At 44.0% G+C, this 19,129-nt stretch overlaps 1 protein-coding gene across 4 annotated transcripts in view; it reads right to left on the bottom strand.

Annotated features, from left to right (window-relative positions):
* Positions 1 to 19,129, bottom strand: part of psen1 (presenilin 1) — a 138,746-nt gene that overhangs the window by 76,407 nt on the left and 43,210 nt on the right. For all 4 annotated transcript variants that reach the window (XM_072263707.1, XM_072263716.1, XM_072263734.1 and 1 more), the window contains one exon: positions 17,506 to 17,738. In XM_072263707.1, the coding sequence (XP_072119808.1) occupies positions 17,506 to 17,738 (233 nt within the window). The remainder of the gene's footprint in view (positions 1 to 17,505; positions 17,739 to 19,129) is intronic.

Below are 19,129 nucleotides of genomic sequence, written 5' to 3'. Positions count from 1 at the left end.
TCCCCTCCCCCACCCCTTTATCTTTCCCCTTACTGGTTTTTCACCTGGAACCTACCAGCCTTCTCCTTCCCACCCTCCCCCACCTTCTTTATAGGGCCTCTGCCCTTCCCTCTACAGTCCTGACGAAGGGTTCCGGCCCGAAATATTGACCAATCTTTTCCACGGATGCTGCCCGACCTGCTGAGTTCCTCCAGCGTGTTGTGAGCATCTGTAGGGATGCGGGAAGGAGCTGTGGGCAGTTTGAATCCTGTTGCAGGGTTTTGACCCAAAACATCAACAAATCCTTCCCCGACAGATGTTGCTTGACCTGCTGAATGCTTGAAGCAGATTGTGAGTTGGTCCAGATCCCACCAACTGTAGTTCCCGTGCCTCTTCCATTCTCGACCCCATTTTCATTCTGACCTCACTGCCCCTTCGCCTCTTACACCACTCCAAAAGTGGCCCACACAAGCCTTCTGGGCATGTTGTAGCCCTCTGGACTTCAAAATAGAACTTAACCATTTTAGGTAACCATCCTTTTCCGTGTCTCTACTCTTGTCACTCTGATTCAACTTGCTTCTTTTTTTCCTCTCCTGTTTCTAATAGCAAGCAATTGCCACCTTGTTTTCCCAGGGGCAAAGGAAGCTGAGGAATGATGTGAGAGATAAGAGCATCTTAGCTAGGAGTCCTTTATCTTTTAAAACAGAGATGAGAAACATGTTTTTTATTAAAAAAAAGCAGAGGCTGTTAATCTTGAATGTATTGTTAGAGGTGACAACAGAGTTACATACAATTATGCTTGAAGGACAGACAGAAACTTCGCTAGGCAAGGCACTAGAGACGATTTATAATGTGGGCAAATGGGTTCAGTGTAGGTGGGTTGAAGTACCTATATGGACATTGACCAATTTTAATCTCAGTTATCAGACACCCACTTCACTTCCTGCACTCCTCAAGACAACTAAAAACACACTTGTCTTCTAATTCAGTTTTCATATGAGTCCCTGACCTGATAAGTTGTTTCCCTTCTCATCCTCCTAGTTACATTAACAAACTACTGCATAGTTCCCTGTCCTTTGTGTATATTATTTTAAGCTACTGATACCCTTTTCTTGGACTAACTACTTTTCCAATGATTTGTTAGGGTTCATCAGCACCCCTACAGTGAAAAATATCTAGCCTGAATTTATCATCGCTGATGATGCTGATGGCAGGTTCTTCGCCTGTGAAGATCAACAGTGAAGAAGAGACCTCTGGAGTGACAGCATGATCATTGGTGACTCTAGAGGCCAATTCTGGATCTGCAGACTCTGAAGCAGTCGGGACTTGGGAATATCTGAGATATGGCGCTTGGGTAGTAGGACCCTTCCTGCGTCTCCTCTTCTCTTCAGCAGTTGCTCTTCTGGATTCCTCAAAATTCTGCCAAAAATTTTGGGGAATCCAGAAGAGAAATCCACTGATCATGACCTGATAACAAATCTGATTCTGAAAAGAGTCATTTACATTCAAAACCAACACACTCAAGGATGTGCTGGGAGCAGCCTGCAAGTAAAGACATACATTCTGCTGCCAACATAATATTTAGCAAAATTGTCAATGTTAAGACCCTGACACGGCTGTGAGTAGAAGAGGAAAGTAGTCAGTGTAAAGAGAATACTTTGCTCTCAGTGTCCAGAGAAAAAAAATTCTCACTATTCAAAGAAATCTCTGGTTTATTACCTGCCACATTTTTGTCTCTGAAGCCTTTCTGCATCCTTCCCAATGCCCGCACTGCCACTGAGATTTGTATCACTAGCAAACACCTGATCCCCTCACCCTCACTGATAAAACTTGATCTGTCACCCAACTGGTCCATTTTGTGATCGGAAAAAGACCTGTTCAATCTTTTTCTGCTTGTCTACCCCGTAAACAATCCTCGACCCATGCCTCGACGGTCCAAACCCCGATCCGATCCTCAATCCACGCCTCCACAATCCGATCCTCATTCCACGCCTCCATGATCCGATCCTCAATCCACACCTCCATGATCCGATCCTCAATCCACACCTCCATGATCCGATCCTCAATTCATTCCTCCATGATCCAATCTTCAATTCATGTCTATGTGACTCAATTTCATGTACTTCAATTCTGTTTAATAACTTCTTATGGGACATTTCATTGTGGACCTTTCCAAAGTGTAAAACCACAGCAGATTTGTCAAGCACTATCTCTCATTTAAAACCCTATGTAACACTCGCTTTGCCTAGTGGCATGATCTCGGGGGTGGCACCCCCTACCCGGCCAAACTTTAGCACTTGTTTGGGTGGATGCTGCGTGTTGTGTCCCCTGTGTAACATCAGTACCCCGAAATAACATTCAGGCCACAATGTGCGGTTAAACGATTGAGATTTTATATTTATTTAGTTAGTAGAGAAACAAAAGAAAAGGAAAACAAACAAAAGGTGCCAATAATCTCATAAACATGTCCTGTGCACAAACATTGGAGCTCACGAATTCCCTTTCGCTGATCCTCCTTTGCTCGTCGTCAGCCCCTGGGCTCCCGCCCCAAGCCCAGGCCCAGTGGGTCCGGCAACTGTCTCCTCAAGACACGTCTTCTCTCTTCATCCTCTTTGCGCCTTCTCCCCCAAGCCCGTGCAAACTAACAGCTTTCACACAGACAGAAAGAATAGCATCTATCCCAATTGGTTAGCAAATGAATACAAGTCCCGTTATTACTAATTATAACCCAAACATGCTGCTATAGAGAACCACTGCCTCAGCAGTTAACAGTACAGAGAAGCCATTTTATTCACCTTAGCAGTAACATAAAAGAAGAAACCTTTACACTCTCCCCCCACCCAATTTAGTCATGACTCCTAAATAACTTGCCAACCCTTCCTGCAGACACAAAAACCCAATCCAGGTACAAACAGCGACTTTGCTCCCCAAACAGTAGACCTTACAGTTCCCCAGGCGCTACATAGGCCAACCTATCTGGGAGTTTCCTAATCCTCTGAGACCTCCGTACTCCTCACCTAAACCCTTCAGGCTCAGACACTGCTAGGGATACCTCGGGTCTGCTTGCCGGCTGCTCTCCCAATCTCTCACTCATACCCCCACTGCAACTCGGAGCCTTCTGTCCTGTGTCCAGGCACCCGTCTCTCTTTCAGGGACCTGCAGTAACCCAGGCTGCCCACAGCTAGCACCCCACCCCCCTCACCTGACTCAGTGGGAGAAGGGCCAGGAGTCTCTTCACCCAACAAGGGGAAGTTAGCGAAAGGCAGCATTTACCACACCTCCATCTCATCATCTGTCGAATCCATATTCTTCCCTGTTTCCTTGATTTGTAGCTGCTGGTTGGTTCTCTCCATGCTGGAGCACTTGGCCTGGTCTGCTTCTGCAGCCTCTTCAGCCTCCTGTAATTGAGGCGACAGCTTCTTCTTGGACTCCTCCAACCCTCGCCACAGTCTCAGCAGTTCTGACTCACGCTTCTTGGCCATCTCAATCAGGGACGCAGTTACTCCACCAGCTTCTTCCACCCTGACCTGAAAAACAGCAGTTAAAGATTGTTCAGCTTCCAGTTTAGTGTCCACTGAACTTATCTCCAGCTCTTTCTTCCTGATAACTTCTTCCAGGTCAACTTTCAGGTTTTCCACTTCATTTAAACTGTGGATGGTCATCTTCAGGTTCCCTTCAAGCGTCCGCTTCCCTCTTCCAAGATCTGTCCGCAATTGCTTCACCTCCTCGGAAGTGTAGTCAAACTCCCCTCTCTGGGCTCTTGGTTTTCTGTTGGCCTTAGTCAGACAGCTTTCTTTGTCTTCCCCAATTTGCAAGTCTTCCAACCGGTTCTGGATCACTTTCTCCAGTCTCTGCTGGGAATTTTGTCTCTCCGTCTTCACTTCAAACTTGATCCCATAGAGACAGTCACTCATGAGCTGCAACCTTCGCCAGACCTGGCACGTGTCCAGAGAAAGCTTTAACTCTTTAGTTCTCAACCGCTCCTGCAACAGCCTCGCTTCATATTCTTCCAAGGCAGATCCACATACTAGGAGATCATCCAAATACACCAAAACTCCAAAAAATTCCACATCCCCCACCGTCTTCCTCATGCCCCACTGGAAAGTTGCAAGGGTTCCGGATATCACCTGGGGCATCTTTTCGGACTGGAAGGATCCCAAGGGACTTATAACGTCCGTCTTCTCCTTGTCAGCCTCACTCATTAGGATCTGGCAACATCCACTCCTCAGATCCCGCACATTAAACCACTTCGCACCACTCAGACAGACCAGCGCGTCTTTGACCCTCGTGACCGCATACTGGTCAGGTAAGGTGCGCCTGTTCAGGATCCTATAACCCACACTCACCCTGCCTATGTCCTCCATGTCTACAGGGGCCAGTCGCCGCGACCTCTCTCTCACCGAGGTGTCTTCAGCAGTCAACTCCCCACTCCCCCACCGTGGTACGTCAGAGCGTCCACTAAGAGGGGCTCACCCTCAGATACTTCCAGCATTGGCTCTCGCTTAAATTCGGTACCGGCCCAATGCTGCTACACACGTCCTCACAAACAGCTCAAAACAAGGGGTGCACAGACAGTGCCCCTAAACAGCTCTCACCCACCTCCTCCTGGCAGGCCCCCATGCGCCTTCCTCACCAGCAGGGTGTTGGTCCCCTCCAGAATCGAAACGCTTCCAGTCTCAATAGTGTTTGGAGACATCAGCACTAACGATGCACAAACCTCAGACACCCCCACCTTGGCCTCCAAGAACTCCAATTTCACTGGATTCCAATCGTCTTCTGGATAATCCCTAGCACTGATATTCCGAATTTCCAGTGCCCAGAATGGTGTCAAGGGTAAATGCTTCAAATACTGGTTGTAAAACGAACTGTACAACAACTTGACCTGCGCCCCAGTGTCGAGGATGGCCTTAGCATAGCTTCCCTCCATCCGTAACGACACAGGGGGGTGTGGTCCCACTAAGCCCTCAGAAATAAGGTCTTTTCCTCCCTGGAGTTCCTTGGTACATTGTTGGGAACGTGTTCCCCCAGAGACCCCAAGCCCCACTGGGTCTCCATTAAGTTTCCCAACACCTCTCTGATCAGCTGAACAACTGAGGGAGGGGCTGATCCCCTTAACTGATCCCCCTGGCACCACAAGCAATTTATCTGCCCCCCCCCAGCCAGAGAAAATACCCTGAAAACTTTCCCCCAATCTCCTGACACAGGTATGGAAAGCCCCCCAGGTGCTGCATTTTACTTCCAGTTGAACCAAATGCATTTCCCCCTGCTTTCAGATAACTGGCAGCTGTCACTACGGGGTAATTGACCCTGACAGTTCTAACACCATCACCAGCTCGCCTACTCAAACTTTCAACCAATCCCTGCTGCTTTTCCTCATCCGAGCACTGCCACTCATCTAACAACTGAGCGATCCACTCCGCCCATGTTTCGTACGCCTCTGCCCACGTCTCGTACGCCTCCGCCCCTTCAGGGGTGGGCATTGTTCCAAAGGAAAATCTGAGCCTGCCATAGTGGGAACATCTATTTGCTAGAGAAACAAAAGCATACACTACCCCAGAATTCTCACTCTCCACTGGGGGACGAGGACTGATTAGACGTTCAAACTCTGAACACTCTTCCCCCTCCCTCCTGACAGTATGGACAGTCCATGGCCCCACCTCACCTGGGGCACCAATAGACACTGGCAATCCCACCTCTACGACATCAGCGCTAGCCCGCGCTAAAGCAAGGTCTGAGACAGCCATTTTATCAACCTTTTGCGCTACAATTTCAAACTTGCCATCAGCTTTAACCATATTCAAAATTCGAATTAACAATTCATCCAAGGTATGAATATCCACCCCACTCAGCCCGTTACTAACCCCAATCCCACAGAGACACACAGTTCTAACCCCAACCCCACAGAGACACACTGGCACTGATTTAAACAGGGCGAACACGCAGCACCCTACAAGAATCCATATCCCAGACGAGCCCCCACATTGTAACACTCGCTTTGCCTACTGGCATGATTTCGGGGGTGGCACCCCCTACCCTGCCAAACTTTAGCACTCTGTTTGGGTGGATGCTGCGTGTCGTGTCCCCTGTACCCCAGAATAACATTCAGTCCACAATGTGCGGTTAAACGATTGAGATTTTATATTTAAGTATGGGGTTAGTAGAGAAATAAAAGAAAAGGAAAACAAATAAAAGGCACCAATAATCTCATAAACGTGTCTAGTGCACAAACGTTGGAGCTTACAGATTCCCTTTCGCTGATCCTCCTTCGCTCGTTGTTGACCCCTGGGCTCCTGCCCCGAGCCCAGGCCCAGTGGGTCTGGCAACTGTCTCCTCAAGACACGTCTTCTCTCTTCATCCTCTTTGCACCTTCTCCCCCAAGCCCACACAAACTAACAGCTTTCACACATACAGAAAGAATAACATCTATCCCAATTGATTAGCAAATGAATACAAGTCCCGTTATCACTAATTATAACCCAAACATGCTGCTATAGAGAACCACTGCCTCAGCAGTTAACAGTACAGAGAAGCCATTTTATTCACCTTAGCAGAAACATAAAAGAAGAAATCCTTACACCTATATCAACCAGGCCCAGGTTGCCTATTATTTTCCACATGCCCTGTTAGTTCTTCCCTAATAATTTCTACCATTTCCCTTCCCAAACTGATGACAGGCTAACTGGTTTATAGCTCCCCGTTTTTTCCCTTCTCCCCGTCTTTCTTAATGTATATGATGGCTCCTTTTTAATACAAGTTTTACAAATTTTGCCTGAAGTTTTATTTTCATTCCTCATCTTTGTCATTGCCAATGAACTCGGTACATGGCATTTTTTTCCACTTTGCTGCTGCCAAGTTTCTGGCTTTTTAATTGTGATGCATTTCTGCTGAACAGTTTCCTACTTTAGTTTGCTTATCTGTACATTGTTTTCTGGTTACTTCACTTGAGTCTGATCTCTTCTATTCCTCAATAAACACAGTCAGCCTATTAGCTCAATGATTACTTTCTACCTTGTGTTTCTGATACACTACTGGCAGTTTGGAAAGAGAATAAAAAGATTCCAGTGTGATGTCCTAAAAATGGAAAAGGTTCTGTTAATTGTTATTTTACCTCATTTAATAGATCCCTCTTATGAAATGAATGAAAGAAAAATATGAGTGCCAAAAAAAATAGAAATACCCAGGTGCTCTGCAGAGACAAGCTAAGAAATACAGAGTTAATGCTTCAGTCAAGGCAGTTCAAAGCAGCTATATTACGGATTTAACTACTTCAAAGTCAGTAGAAAGGTAAATGGAAGATCTGTGATGGTGAGGAGGGCAGATTGTTTTCCACCAGCCTCCACATCTAATTAACTTCTCTAATTTTCATCGCCAAGGCTATTCCCAACCAATCTGACAAGCTGTCTTTACTCAACACCCTTCTGCCTCAGTTACTTAAGTCTTTTTTTTGCATGGACTGGGTTAGGTGAAGAAAAGTTCCGAGAAATCCACTAACCCTTGTCGTTACTAGCTACTTCCTCTCCATTACACCCAATTGAACCATCTTTAATTTTTGGGCCAGGAATCCCCACAATGTACATTTTCCATTTTACTTTACATTTTAAGAATGTGCATGTACTGTTTTATTTTGAAAGTTGTTACAAGGTTTGTTGCACTTCATGTCAAATACATCTGTCATATGCATTTAAGGAAGTTTCCTTTATCAATACAAGAGATCCAAACTAGAGAGAATGTGATACTGGGTCTCCTATTAGGGAATGAGCCAGGGCAGGTGACAAAAGTGTGTACAGGGGAACACTTTGGACCTAGTGACTATAATTCCATTAATCTCCAGATAACTGTGGAGAAGGGTAGGATTAGTCCTTAAGCTGAAATTCTCAACTGGAGAAAGGCCAGCTTTGATGGCATCAGAAAAGTTCTGGCAAGTGACGATTGGGATAGATTGTTCTCTGGCAAAGGTACACTGAGTAAGTAGGAGGCATTCAAAAGTGAAATTTTGAGAGTGCGGAGTTGGCCTCATTCATTCAGGGTTCTTAATGTCATTTCTGGTACACAAATGTAAAGGAGAACAGAATAATTGTCAATTTGGATCCAATGCAGTGCAAAAAAACACAGTAAGATAAAGAACACAATAATAATCAAAAATACTATGATTATAAATATGTAAGCTAGCTTATTAACATAGATTGTATGCTCATAAGGTGACTCTCTGCTCCTGTTAGAATAAAAGGCAAGGCTAACAGGTTTAGGGAACCTTGGTTTGAGAGATATTGAGCCCTTGGTTAGGAAGGAGATGCACAGCAAATTATAAGCAGGCAAGAAACAAATGAGGCATTTGAGTATAAGAAATGCAAGAGGAAACGAGGGAAATCAGGAAGGCTAAAAAGGAATGGGATTGCGATGGCACTTGAGGTAAGAGACCCACAGATATATTAAGAGCAAAAGAACAAGAGACAACATTGGTCCTCTTGAAATCAGCATGATCATCTATGCATGGAGCTAAAGAGATAGGGAGAGATCTTAAATGGATTTTTGCATCTGTATTTACTTGGCAGATGACAACAGAGTCTATAGAACTGAGGCAAAACAGCAGTGAGGTCATGGACCATATATGCAGGTTACAGAGGAGCAGCTTGCTTTCTTGAGGCAAATTAAAGCGAATAAATTTCCAGTGCCCGACAAGGTGACCCCTTTGACCTGGTGGAAGGTTAGTGCAAAAATTGTACGGGCCCTGGCAGAGCTACTTAAAATGTTCTTAGCCACGGGAAAGGTGCCAGAGGACTGGAGAATAGCTGATCTTTCATTGCTCAAGAAAGATCTAAGAATAAGCTGGGAAATTATAGGCCGGCATACCTCTCGTCAGTACTGGGTAAATGATTGGAAGGCATTCTAAGGGACGAGATATAGAAATATTTGGACAGACAGAGCCTCATTAGGAATAGTCAACATGGCTTTATGTGTAGGAGGTTGTGACTAACCAATCTTAAAGTTTTTTTGAAAGGTTACCAGGAAAGTTGATGAAGGAAAGGCAGTGGATGTTGTTTACATAGACTTTAGTCAGGCCGCAAGACAACATCGCACATGGAAGGCTAGTCAAGAAGGTTCTGTCAGTGGACATTCAGGGTGAGGTAGTCAGCTAGATTCTACATTAGCTTCACGAATGCCAGAGATAGTAGATGGGTGCCTCTGTGACTGAAGGCCTGGGGCTAGTGGTGTGCTGAGGGTTGGTGCTGTGCCCATTGTTGTTTGTCATTTATATCTATGAGAGTCTGGCTCAGCAAATTTGCTGATAACACCAAGATTGGGAGTCTAGGCTATTTGGACCTCTGGAAAAATGAGCTGAAAAATGGCAGATGGGATTTAATGCAGACAAATGTGAGGTGTTGTACTTTGGGGGGACTTGTACTGAGAGTGGTAGGGCATGGAGGAGTGCAGCAGAACAGAGGGATCTGGGGATACAGATCCATAGTTCCTTGAAAGTGGCATCACAGGTAGATACTGTCATAAAGAGAGCTTTTAACATATATTGCGTATAGGAGTTGGGATGTTATGTTGAAGTCGTACAAGATTTTGGTGAGGCCTAATCTGGAGCACTGTGTGCAGTTCTGGTCATTTCCCTACCGAAAAGATAACAGTAAGGTTGAAAGAGTACAGAGAACATTTACAAGGATATTGCTGGGACCTGAGGATTTGAGTTATAGAGGAAGTTTGAATAGGTTCGGACTTTATTCCCTGGAATGTAGGAGAATGAGGGAAGATTCAATAAAGAACATTGAACAGAGAAGTGTACAGCACAAGAACAGGCCCTTCGGCCCACGATGTTGTGTCAAGCCAATTGAATTAGTAATCGTGGCTGACTTAACTAATCCCTTATACCTACACAATCTACATATCCTTCCATTTTCTTCACATTTATGTGCCTATCTAAACAAACCCCTAATTACTTGACAGCATATTCCAGGTACCCACCACTCAACCTTGTCCCTTGCGTCTCCTTTGGACTTACCCCCCTCACCATAAATGCATACCCTTTGCTATTAAGACATTTTAACCCTGGGAAAGAGATGCTCCCCTCACCATAAATGCATACCCTCTGCTATTAAGACATTTTAACCTCTATCAGATCTCCCCTCAGCCTCTGCCGTTCGAGAATAAACAACCCAAGTGTGTTCAATCTCTCATAATTGCACACACCCTCCAATCCAGGCAGTATCCTGGTAAACCTCTCCTGCACCATCTCCAAAGCCTCAACGTCATTCCCATAATGAAGTGACCAGAACTATATGCAATACTCTAGATTCAGCCTAACTGAAGTTTTGAAAAATGATGATGTCGACTCAGGCCCAAGAGGCCAGCGTCAGGAATTTTCATGCCTTACAAGGCACGGAACAAGAGACTGTGTGGCACTCCACTCCTCACACAGACATTTCGCGGTACTGTATTTTCTTTATTTTTACGAGGTCAAGTTGTGAGCACTCAACCTGGCACGGATGGAAAGTGTACTCAGGAACAGCCCAATTGGATTCAAACCCAGGAACCTCCGTTCCGGAGTCCAGCGCTAATGTCACTGCGCCACCAGCCGGTTGAAAAGCTGCAACATCAATACCTGATTATTGAACACAATGCCTCGAGTAATAAAGGCAAGCGTGCTATATGGCTTCTAAACCACTTTATCGACCTGTACAGCCACTTTCAGGGAGCCATGAAGTTGGACCCCAAGATCCCTCTGCTCATTAACTTTGCTACAAGTCTTGCCCTTAACAGTGTGCTGTTTCTTTACATTTGACCTACCAAGGTGTAACACTTCACATTTGGCCAGTTAAACGCCATCTACCATTTCTCTGTCCATATCTGCAACAGATCTGTATCCTGCTGTATTCTTTGCCAAACTTCTAAGCTATCTACAACACCAGCAATCTTTGCATCATTTGCAAACTTACTAATGCACCCTTGTACATTTTCATCCAAGTAATTTATATAACATCACAAACAGCAGAGGTCTCAGTATAGGTCCCAGCAGAACATCACTAATCACTGACCTCCAGCTAGACTAAGTGCCTTCAGTCACTGTGTTCAATAGGCCAAACAGCCAATTCACCATGGATCCCATGCACCTTACTCTTCTGGATGAGCCTCCCATGAAGAACCTTGTCAAATGCCTTACTAAAATCCATGTAGGCAACATCCATGGCTTTACCTTTATCAATCACCCTCATCACCTTGTCAAAAAACTCAGTCAAGTTACTTGCCCTGCACAAAGCCATGCTGGCTCTCCCTAATTAGGCCATGGTTTTCCAATTTCTCATAAACCCTATCCCTAAGAATTCTCTCCAGGAACTTCCCTACCACTGATGTGATGCTCACCAGTTTATACTTTTCAGGATTATCCCTGGTTCCCTTCTTGAATAATGGAACAATAGTAGCTACTTGCCAGTCCTCTAGAACCTGGCCTGTGACCAGAAAGGACACAAAGATATTGACAATCTTATTGCTTGCCTCTCTCAGTAACCTGGGGTCCCATCTGGTTTTAGATATTTATCACTTTAATCTTGTTTAAAAGACCAACACTATATTCTCCTTTATCTTGAAATGCCCTAGCAAATTAATACACTCAGCACTAATCTCCCTATCCTCCACATCCTCCTTCTTGGTAAATACTGATATAAAGTACTCATTTAGGCTATCCTCTGCATTCAAGGGAATGTTCCCTCCTTTATCCTTCAGTGGTCCTACTCTCTCCTTAGTTATCACCTTGCTCTCGTTGTATGTGTAAAACGCCTTGGGATTCTCTTTAATCCTACTTGCCAAGGACTTTTCATGGCCCCTCCTGGCATTCCTAATTCCCTTGAGTTCTCTTGTGGCTTCTTTTTATCCTATAGAGCTCTCTGATCATAGTTTCTTAGCTTTAACCATATAACCATACTACAATTACAGCACGAAAACAGGCCATCTCGGCCCTTCTAGTCCGTGCCGAACTCTTACCCTATCCTATTCCCACCGACCTGCACTCAGCCCATAACCCTCCATTCCTTTCCTGTCCATACATCTATCCAATTTAACTTTAAACAACAACATAGAACCTGCCTCAACTACTTCTGCTGGAAGCTCATTCCACACAGCTACCACTCTCTGAGGAAAGAAGTTCCCCCTCATGTTACCCCTAAACTTTAGTCCTCTAATTCTCAACCCATGCCCTCTCATTTGAATCTTTCCCACTCTCAATGGAAAAAGTCCAACCACGTCAACTCTATCAACCCCTCTCATAATTTTAAACACCTCTATCAAGTCTCCCCTTAACCTTCTACGCTCCAAAGAATAAAGACCCAACTTGTTCAACCTTTCTCTGTAACTTAGGAGATGAAACCCAGGTAACATTTTAGTAAACCTCCTCTATATTCTCTCAATTTTATTGACATCTTTCCTATAATTCGGTGACCAGAACTGTACACAATACTCCAGATCTGGCCTTACCAATGCCTTATACAAATTCAACATTACATCCCAACTCCTATACTCAATGCTCTGATTAATAAAGGCCAGCAAACCAAAAGTTTTCTTCACCACCCTATCCACATGAGATTCCATCTTCAGGGAACTATGCACCATTATTCCTAGATCCCTCTGTTCTAAAGCATTCTTTAATTCCCTACCATTTACCATGTATGTCCTATTTTGATTAGTTCTACCAAAATGTAGCACCTCACATTTTTCAGCATTAAACTCCATCTGCCATCTTTCAGCCCACTCTTCTAACTGTCCTAAATCTCTCTGCAAATTTTGAAAACCTACCTCATCATCCACAACACCACCTATCTTAGTATCATCTGCATACTTACTAATCCAATTTACCACCCCATCATCCAGATCATTAATATATATTACAAACAACATTGGACCCAGTACAGATCTGGCGTCTCCCATCTAGCCACTGCTGAATCCATTTTACTACTTCCATATTAATGCCTAACGATTGAACCTTCCTAACCTTCCGTGTGGAACCTTGTCAAAGGCCTTACTGAAGTCCATATAGACAACATCCACCGTTTTCCCCTCGTCAACTTTCTAAGTAACCTCATCAAAAAATTCAATAAGATTTGTCAAACATGACCTTCCACGCACAAATCTATGTTGACTGTTCCTAATCAGACCCTGTCCATCCAGAAAATTATATATACCATCTCTAAGGATACTTTCCATCAATTTACCCACCACTGACGTCAAACTCACAGGCCGATAATTGCCAGGTTTACTCTTAGAACCCTTTTTAAACAATGGAACCACATGAGCAATACGCCAATCCTCCGGCACCATTCCCGTTTCTAATGACATTTGAAATATTTCTCTCAGAGCCCCTGTTATTTCTGCACTAACTTCCCTCAAAGTCCTAGGGAATATCTTGTCCGGACCCGGAGACTTATCCACTTCTATATTCCTTAAGAGTGTCAGTACTTCCTCTTCTTTAATTGTCATACTTTCCATAACTACCCTACTTGTTTCCTTTACCTTACACAATACAATATCCTTCTCCTTAGTGAATACCAAAGACATTGTTCAAAATCTCCCCCATCTCCTTTGGCTCCGCACATAGCCGTCCACTCTGATTCTCCAAGGGACCAATTTTATCCCTCATTATCCTTTTGCCACTAACATAACTTTAGAAACCCTTTGGATTTATTTGCACCTTACTTGAAAAAGCAGCCTCGTATCTTCTTTTAGCTTTTCTAATTTCTTTCTTAAGATTCTTTTTACATTCTTTATATTCCTCGAGTACCTCATTAACTCCAAGCTGCCTATATTTATTGAAGATCTCTCTCTTTTTCTGAACCAAGTTTCTAATATCTCTTGAAAACCATGGCTCTCTCAAACTTTTAACCTTTCCTTTCAACCTAATAGGAACGTAAAGATTCTGAACCCTCAAAATTTCACCTTTAAATGTTCTCCATTTCTCTGTTACATCCTTCCCATAAAACAAATTTTCCCAATCCACTCCTTCTAAATCCTTTCGCATCTCCTCAAAGTTTCTCCAATCAAAAATCTCAATCCTAGGTCTAGTCCTATCCTTCTCCATAATTACACTGAAACTAATTGTATTGTGATCACTGGACCCGAAGTGCTTCCCAACAGATACCTCCGTCACCTGCCCTATCTCATTTCCTAACAGGAGATCCAACACTGATCCTTCTCTAGTTGGTACCTCTATGTATTGCTTCAAAAAACTATCCTGCACACATTTTACAAACTCCAAAACATCCAGCCCTTTTACAAAATGGGCTTCCCAGTCTGTGTGTGAAAAATTTAATATAAATATCTGCTATCTCCTTACAAATTTGCTCCTCCAGTTCTCGGTCCCCATTAGGTGGTCTATAATACACCCCTATAAGCATCACAACACCTTTCCTATTCCTCAATTCCGCCCAAATAGCCTCTCTAGATGAGTCCACTAATCTATCCTGCCAGAGCACCATTGTTATATTTTCTCTGACAAGCAATGCAACACATCCCCCTCTTGCCCCTCCTATTCTATCACACCTGAAGCAACGAAATTCTGGAATATTTAGTTGCCAATCACACCCCTCCTGCAACCATGTTTCACTAACAGCTACAACATCATATTTCCAGGTATCAATCCATGCTCTAAACTCATCTACCTTCCTTACAATGCTCCTAGCATTAAAATAGATGCATTTAAGAAACTCTCCACCTCCCACTCTCTGTTTATCCTTAATTGAGCAAACAACTTTATTATCTTTTTCTTCCTCCCCTGTCCTAGTCTCCTTAATTTGATTTCCTCCCCCCAACCATTCTAGTTTAAAGAATTGGGTGAAAGAAGACTGAGATTCCGAGCGGGAGTGTGGAGGAAGTCTTTTTTAAATTTTTCAGGTTTTTTTCATAGGCGTCGAGAGAGTCAGGACTGCGCAGGCGTGTGACGTCTTGGAGGGAAATGATGTTTCCCTCTCTTCAAATAACAGTGGAAAAAAAAATGAATAACCAAACCCTCTTTTATATATTTTCCCTTTTTCTTCTTAACTACATTCATTACCTCTTTCGACATCCAAGGTTCTCTTACTTTGCCATCCTTGTCCTTCCTTCTGACTGGAACATACCTGCCCTGTACTCTGTAAAGTTGGTCTTTAAACACCCTCCACATGTCAGATGTGGACTTGCCCAAAAACAACTGCTCCCAATTAACTCTCTCTGCTTTTTGCCAATTCTTTTGTGGAGGTCCTGTTCTTTATTGTAACTCCCCATACTCACTGTACTTCTTCCCCCTCCTACCCATGTCATTACAGCCAATGTGCACTACGACTGCTGACTGCCACCTTCCCACGTGAGAATTTTCTGCAGCCACTCTGAGACATCCTGGACCCTAGCATCGGGGAGGCAACACAACATCCTGGTACTCTCTTTCATGGCCATAGAATCAACCTATATGCCCCCTTAGCTATTGAGTTTCCTATCACTATCACCCTACCTTTCTTTACCATTCCCTGCTGAGCCTTAAAACCAGTCTCAGTGCCACTTGCCTGGCTGCTACTGCTGTGTCCTGACGGGTCATTCCATTCAGCAATATCCAAAGGGAACAAGAGAAAATCTGCAAAATGCTGGCAATCCGAGCAACACACACAAAATGCTGGAGGAACTCAGCAGGCCAGGCAGCGTCTATGGAAAAAAGTACAGCTAACATTTTGGAATGAAACCCTTTGGCAGGTCTGGAGAAAAAAAGCAAAGGAGTAGATTTAAAAGGTGAGGGAGGGGAGAGAGAAACACCAGGTGATGGGTGAAACCGGGAGGGGGTGGGAGAGGGAGAGGGATGAAGTAAAGAGATGGGAAGTTGTTTGGTTAAAGAAACAGAAGGCCATGGAAGAAATAAAAGGAGGGAGTCTCAGTCTCAAACTTCCAGTAATGCCTTCCACCACCCTCCCTTATCCCTCCCCCACCTTATCTCCTTGCCCACTTATCGCCTCCCTTGGGTGCTCTCCCCCCTTTTTTAATTCCATGGCCTTCTGTCTCTTTCACCAATCAACTTCTCAGCTCTTTACTTCATCCCTCCCCCTCCCCGTTTCACCTATCACCTGGTGTTTCTCTCTTCCCTCCCCACTACCTTTTAAATCTACTCCTCAGCTTTATTTTCTCCAGTCCTGCCAAAGGGTTTTGGCCCGAAACGCCGACTATACTCTTTTCCATAGATGCTGCTTGGCTTGCTGAGTTCTTCCAGCATTTTGTGTGTGTTGCTCAAATAACCAGAGATATTATTGCTGAGGGGAATGGTCACAGGGGAACCCTAGACTGACTGCTTACACCCCTTGCTTCCCCTGGTGGTCACACATCTACCATATGAATCCTGAAGTCTGGGTGTGACCACTTCAGTCAAAGTTTCATGCATAAGGTTTCCATCCTCCCAGATGGGTCTGAGCACACCCAGCTCCAGTTTTTTGACCTTGTCAGTCAGAAGCTGAAGCTGGTTGCACTTCCCAAAGATGTAATCATCAGGGATCCTGTGATCCCATATCTTACAGGAGAAGCATTCCAGTGCCTTAACTACCATCCTGCCTACAGAGTTAAGGATTAAAACATGCAAAATTATGAATGGTTTAGAAATAGTAAATGCATACAGGCTTTTTTTTTTACCGAGGATGATGAGATAACTGGAAATCATGGGTTAAGGGTGAAATATATAAGGGGAACCTGAAGGGGATCTTGGGGATCTTCGTTGGGGGGGGGGGGGGGGAGGTGCAAGTGTGGAACAAGCTACCAGCAGAAGTGGTGTATGCAGGTTTGACTTCAACATTTAAGGAACATTGTCTAAGTACAGGGCAATGGCTTGATGGGACAAGGCAGAATAACCGTTTCAGCATGGATAGATGGACCAAAGTGCCTGTTTCTGTGCTGTACTTTATGACTATGTGCCGCAAACATCCACCTTAATCAAAGTTTACAGCAGTTTCACAAATTCCTCCCAATTTTCTCACTAGAAGTAATTTAAAGAATCCACCAAGACAAATGTAATTCATATTCCAACTCCTTGCTTCACTCAAGGTGCCCAGACCAGGGTGTGATGTTAGAAGTCAGAGCTTTAGTTTGGTGCTTGAGTGGACAGTTTTGCAAACTAAGAGCACCGTGTTAATTTTCTCAATGCCCCAAAACATGCAGAAAAGCCTACAAATATAGTTGAGATGTTATACTTGGCTTCCAAAAATCAAGACTGATACACGAGATTAGCACTAAGAAATTCAATAAAGTATCTGAGACTTAATTTAGGGAGTATTTAGAAGGTGGAAGCTGTTGGGAAAAAATACGATAAGGCATATCTATTGAAGGTCAAGTGAAAATGAGCACAAATGGGAAAGGGATACTGGGGTGAGGAGGAGCAGGAGACCACTACAGGAGATAAACAGCCTGCTTAGCACTATACATTCTACAGTACTTCAAGTTCAAGGTGCTGCCTCTGCTACATCACTACCAAAACAACATTTCCTTAAAATGGCAAGTCAGAGGAGGTGGAGAAACTTTGAGCAAAGAAATACTTACAACTGGCCATCCTTCCTTGTGTAAAAAGTGACTGATTTGATCGTGGCCACCACCACCACCATGCACAAAGTGACAGGAACAAACAGCATGATGACATGCTTGGCTCCATATTTTAGAGACAGCTCTTCTTCATCCCCAAACTCCTCTTGCGTCTGCCTCATGTCATTCTGTGACTGACCATTACTCTCTGGACAAAGATCATCTTCATCTAGACCCCTGCGAGCAAGATTGGACTGGGAAAAGATTTGGGGGGGGGGAGGGGGGAAAAACAAAAACAAAACAATTATATGCCAACAAGTGCCAAAATGCAGTTTCCCAATGACAATGACAACTTGCTTTCTGGAGAAGTCAGGAGGTGCTGCAGGCAGTGGGGTGAGAGCTGGCAGAGAGAAAAAAAAGGGTTCACTGAGAGAAGGCTCACAAAGTTTGGCAGCATTGGGAAGAGAGAAGGGGGGACAAGGAGGTAAGGAAGCAATCAGAATGGAAGTGAAGAAGAAAGGGAAGAGGAAAGCAAGGAAGGAGAGGATGAGGGAAGAAACTCTGCAAGGGGATTTGAGGACGAGCAGAGGGATTGGCATTAAAATAATCACAGTTAACCACATACCCCTGGAGTAGACAGACCAGGAGAAACACTCCTGTTTGTTCCAGTACTGTACTCTGGCTTGGGTTTCTGTGATTCACCATGAGTGGGGTGTATGTCACCCAACAAAACATACCCTGAGGGAGGAGCTGGAGTGTTGTAGCAGGTTGGGTTGTTAATTAGTTCTACCATTTCATACAGTTCTCTAGCAGAAGAGCTCAAAGATGTAAAAACAAGTAATGCATATACTAGCTTTGACAGATAAATTGTAAATGCCTTCAGAGACACCGCAAAGATACCACATGGAGTGCTGGCTCAAAGTAAAAGTCCTTGGGATCCAAGTTAAAGGAGCAAAGTGGATCCAAAACTGGCTACAGAAGCAAGTGAAGGATAACAGTTTGCTGATATTCTGAGGCTAGAAAACATTACCGGCAGTACTCCACAAACTCAGTATCTGCTCCCTTGTTTTTTGCTTTATACTTTAATGATTTCAACCAAAATAAGAAAGCAGTGTGCAAATGATACTAAAAATGGCCATGCAGTTGGCAATAAGGAAGTCAGATTCAAGATGTAGGACAACATACCCGTTACTTGAGCAGAGGATGGAAAAGTGAAGTTAATGCAGACAAGTGCACTGAATTGCATTTGAAGAGGTGGCATGCGATATTGTATACAAAAGATAGTCTTGGGCAAGGAGGAACAAAAGAATCTTAGTCTCTATGCCCATAGATCCTTGAATGTAATAACAGATCAATTAGCTGATAAAGTGACAAAGACAATCTTTTCTCTTTTAATCAAGGCACAGTACTCAAGAGCATGGAACTGTATAGAAGACCTGATGAGACTTGAGGACTTGAGCTATAGGGAAAGTCGAATAGGTTAGGACTTTTTTCCCTAGAATATAAGAGAATGAGGAAAAATTTGATAGAGGTGTTCAAAATTATGAAGGCTATAGACAGGGAAAATGCAAGCAGGCTTTTTACACTTAAATTAAGGAAGACTGGAACTAGAGATCATTGGTTCAGGGTGAAAGGTGAAATATTT

Source organism: Mobula birostris, chromosome 1 (assembly GCF_030028105.1).
Source record: "Mobula birostris isolate sMobBir1 chromosome 1, sMobBir1.hap1, whole genome shotgun sequence".
Classification (NCBI taxonomy): Eukaryota; Metazoa; Chordata; class Chondrichthyes; order Myliobatiformes; family Myliobatidae; genus Mobula; species Mobula birostris.
Note: the sequence above shows the minus strand (reverse complement) of the source record. Positions and strands in the feature narration are given on the sequence as shown.